Raw genomic sequence first — 4,416 nt, 5'->3', positions numbered from 1 at the left:
AACAGTGCAGCTCCTGGCCTGGAAACCCCTAAAGCAGACTCACAGGGGTCTTCCCAAGGTCCCCAGGAGGGAGGGAACTGAGGAAGAATTGGGACACAGGGCAGTCCTCATCCTTGCATCCAGCACAGGTCACAAAGAAGCTGTTGGGCTGGGTGAGAACTTTCCATTGTTTTCACTGTCCAGAAACAAGAACAAAAACAAAAAAAACCACTGAACGCATTTTTAAAGTCTTCGTTTTATTACAGCTGCCCACACTTGGCTCTGTTTGCCCCAGAACTGAGTTCACCCACGTTCAGATGCTCAGCTCACACTAAGGTTAAACACGTCTGCCTTAATCCCATGTTTTCTATGGAACAGCGGGAAACAAGGGAGTGCAGATGGAGTGCCAGGGGCCTGGGCATGCTCCCCATCAGGGGCTGATGCTGGGGCTCAGAAGAAGCGCCCCGTGGGCAGACGGGGCAGGCAGAAGTAGGCATTGGGGAAGAGGCTGAGGTTGATGGGGTTGCCATCGAGGCGGATGTCCTCCAGCGCCCTGCGGATGTGGCTCTGGTCTTGGCTGTTGCAAAATGTGTCCTCATGCATGGTCTGGATGTTGTTGTTCTGGAAGGTGAGAGAAAGGGGAAAATGGGATCTGGTAGTGCAGGGGAGCTGCAGGGGGCTCTGCAGATGAGGATTTGCTATGAAAAAGGAGACATCTCACCTGGAGGTGCAGGGAGCGTAGGCTCTCTGGCAGGGGTGCAGGGATGTAGTCCAGCTGGTTATCAGACAGATGGAGAAACTGCAGCTGTGTGAGGTCCTGCAGGAAGAGATGATAGGTGAAGCTCCTTGCTCCCTGCCCCCGGCACCAGCCCCATCACCCCTTGCCATGGGGTTAAAACCATCCAGACGGGTCTGTGGGTGCACGGCATGGCTCAGTGCACACCAACAGCTCCAGCACCTACCTGGAAAGCTTCGGGCCGGAGACCAGCACTGGGGATCCTGTTGAGGCGGGCATCCAGCCTGACAATGCTGCGGGGCAGCTCGGGAAGAGCTGTCAGCCTGTTCTCAGGCAGGATGAGCTCCTGCAGGCTGGGGAGGAGACGGAAAGCATCCACGTCTGCCCAGGAGATGGAATTGCTTGTCAGGTCTATTCGCTTCAGTTTCTCTGATGGGAGAGGGAGGGGGGGGGTGCGCTGGTCACACATCATCATCTGTCCCTGCAAGGCTCCCCAGGGCCTGGCCTTTGCCTTGCCCCAACATACTCAGCCCCATGAAATCGCCAGCCCGGATGGCACCGATGCGGTTGAAGCGGGCGTACAGGTAGGTGGTGTCGGGCGGCAGTGGTGGGATGTGCTCCAGGTCGGTGTCATCGCAGTACACGGAGGTTCTGATGCAGAGGCAGCGCAAGCAGCTGGGGAGGCCTGGGGGCAGAGAGGCAGCGCTGGGCACAGCACAGCACGTCACAGCTCAACATGGCACAGCATGGCACGACATAGCATGGCTTGACACAGCCGAGAATGGCACAGCTTGGCTGCTCCATCTCTCTTGAGCACCCCAACCGACAGAAGAGGGGTCAGAAAGCAGTAGCCTGAGGTGCTGCTAATAAATGAATCTGCTCAGGATCGGGTAACTCCTATGGGAGAAGGGTAGATGCAAGGTTCCCAAGCACAGCAGAGTTGCACATAAAACTCATTTGGACCCATTATTTTTTTCTCACAGAAGAAATGTGACAAAAGAAAGCAAAAGAAAATAGTTTTGCATTGAGCAAAACACTTTACTCCACTGTGCAAGCAAGCTGGTCCCAGCAAGTTGGGCAGAGGCAGCAGGAGGGGCAATGCTGGGTGTTCCCCCATGCAGGCTTCCTCTTCCCTAGGGCCACCAGGCTCTACATCCATGCATGGGAGTTCAAAGCAGAAAGGCAACAATTTCCCTCTGCCTCCTCCTTAATTTGTCCCAGTCCGGAATCACAGAAAATGAATAAAGATATTTATCCCTCACTACAGGATTTTAATTGTTGCTAACCTAATTGCTACTCTGTCCAACTCTCACAATGCCTGTGCTCATTAAGATGTTGCTGGTGTTTTCTGGAGCTTGTTTCTCAGAAATGTCTCGCTGCAGCACTCCTGCCTGCTGTGTGATAAGGCAAACCCCAGCACCCCTCCTCTCCTTGCTGCATGGGCAGAGCAAATAACTGCTGCTGTCTGCTGTTGGAAAAGAGTTTGCTCTTTCTTGCAGAGCACCATCCATGCCCACCCTGGGCCGTATGGCTGCACTGGATGGAGATGAAACCCTGTTAGTCTGTGCTCACCCTGCGCAGTGTTGAGTCCCAGTGGTGCTGGGTGGGTGGGATTGGTGGTGGCCAGAGGCTTCAACTTTGGTGTTGGAGCTGCTGTGCCCAGCTCTGGCAGAGCCCCGTGGTCCTTGGGGCGAGGAGCCAGAGTTCCAACCTCAACCTGCAAAACAGATGGGGCATGAAGGCTGAGCAAGTTCTCCCACTCCCCTCTGGGGTACTGCACCTCTCCTAGGAAAGCCAGCTGCTCTTTCAGCAGCTCTCCTGGCTCTTCAGAATCTACTCTCTACTTCCCAGAGGGATACAGGCATTTCTTCCTTGTCTTCCTGTGGTTCATCCTACAGCAATACTCAGCCCAGGCAGCACACAAGGAAGCAGGAGAAGTTTGGGATCGGGTAAAGCTTTCCCAACAGCAAAAGAAGTGGAAGAGCCATCAGGGCTCGTAGGCTTGTGCAAGGGGCCGAGTTTGTTCTCCAGCCATAGCCCACAAGAACCAGCTGTGGTCCATTTCTCAGAGCAGCCCCTGCCTCCTTCCCCAGGCTGCACCAGGGTGAGCCCTGCCCTGCATGCCCTCCTGTCCCTCTCACCTTTGGAGCCAGGTCACCATAGTCGTACAGCTCCTCGTAGTTGTTCAGGTCCATGATGTCCCCATAGCTGTCCAGAGTCATGTCATAGTTGTCCAAATCCAGATTTTCATTAAGCACAAGGTCAGGTTTTGGCTTCTCTACCTTCTTCCTTTCCTTCTTGGCTGGGACAGCCCAGGTTGCTCCCAAACACAGGCTGGCGATGCCCACCCAGGCCAGAGTCTTCATCCTGTGCCCTAAAGCCATCTACCCTAAGAAAGCTGCAAAGCGGTGAAAGCAAAGAGAAGGGCAGGAAGGCAGGATAAGCACGCTGGCCCCACTCTGCAGCCGTGCCAGGGACTGCAGCCTCCGTGGGGGATGAGCTTTTATATTCTTTTCAGCCCATTTCACGCCTGGCTGCGCAGCTGTGCAGGAGAGGCCCCAAGCAGCTGGGCTGCCCTCACTTTCCCAGCCCCGAGGAGGTGATGAGGGGCTCAGAGGGTGCTGTGGCACCACCCACTCCCAGTAAAGCAAGCAGAGCAGTCTGGCACCCAGCAGCCCCCCCAACATAACTCTCCCATACAAACAACCCCGTGCACTCTGGTTTGAGAATGCTGTTCCCTAATTTCTACTTTTCCTGCAGATCAAGCTATTACAAGAGCAACAAAATCCTTTAGCCTCCTGTGTGCAACATCAACACCCAGTTCACCCAGACCCGCAGCTCACCCCAACCCCACATGGAGCCACTGGGCTCAGTGCTGAAGGAGCAGAAAGAAAGAAGGCAGCCTGCACGTACCCCCTTTCCCCTCCTTGGCACAGAACTCCACTCCTGGGGGCTGTTGCTGGCCTGGAAAGGGCTGCTGGGTTTTTAATACCTGGAGAGGATGGATGGAAGTGCCTGGCACAGTTCCTGCCAGGGGGAGAAGTAAGATTAGCCCGTCAGACTGGCAGCCTCCAGCTGTCCCCAGCACTCCACTGGGACCTTACCTTGTCTCCATGGACAAGCCAGAGCCATGGTGGCTTTCCTCCAACTGCCTGGGTTTGTGTTGGGGCTGTGATGGATGAGATGGGATGGGATCAGGACTGAATTCTACTCCATACACTCTGTGTCCCCAAGGATGATGGGCAGTCCTTTTCAAAGAGGACATAGTGGGCTGCCCCAGCCAGCCCATATCCTACCAAGGCAAGGAGCAATTTCTACCCGTAGCTGTTTCATGAATGCAGGAGTGGCAGAGCATCAGATGCAGCCCCCGCTGCTGAGTGGGGTTTCCACCGAGGTGCAGTGAGCACCCCAGCCCTGGGAAGAGTGCGTGGGGACTCCTGCTCCCCAGCCTTTGGGGGTCCTCGCTCAGCACATGCCCAGAAGCAGCCAGGTACCTTGTGACATTCGGCTCATCTGCCCCCCTCACTTTTTCCCTCTGCTCAGTCCCTCTGTGCAGTGCTGCTTTGGAAACTTGGAGCGGTCTGTGGAGAGAGAACAGGCACAGACTGGGGGGGCAGCACCCCTCTCACCACCAGAGTGGGGTGGGAGATGTTCCCCCTCTTCCCCTCCATGCACTCAGGTGTGCAGGAGAGCTGCTGGCT

At 55.6% G+C, this 4,416-nt stretch overlaps 1 protein-coding gene across 1 annotated transcript; it reads right to left on the bottom strand.

The window, feature by feature from the left end:
* Window positions 1-217: 217 nt before the first annotated feature.
* On the bottom strand, window positions 218-3,210 carry OPTC (opticin). Its single transcript, XM_003203842.4, has 6 exons — window positions 2,857-3,210; window positions 2,288-2,432; window positions 1,242-1,400; window positions 942-1,144; window positions 701-796; window positions 218-600 (listed from the first exon to the last, which is right to left on the bottom strand). Exons 1-6 carry the CDS (start codon window positions 3,097-3,099, stop codon window positions 430-432), a joined length of 1,017 nt encoding a protein of 338 aa, XP_003203890.1. The 5' UTR covers window positions 3,100-3,210; the 3' UTR covers window positions 218-429.
* Between the last annotated feature and the right edge of the window lie 1,206 nt (window positions 3,211-4,416).

This window comes from Meleagris gallopavo, chromosome 28, assembly GCF_000146605.3.
Source record: "Meleagris gallopavo isolate NT-WF06-2002-E0010 breed Aviagen turkey brand Nicholas breeding stock chromosome 28, Turkey_5.1, whole genome shotgun sequence".
Lineage (NCBI taxonomy): Eukaryota > Metazoa > Chordata > Aves > Galliformes > Phasianidae > Meleagris > Meleagris gallopavo.
Note: the sequence above shows the minus strand (reverse complement) of the source record. Positions and strands in the feature narration are given on the sequence as shown.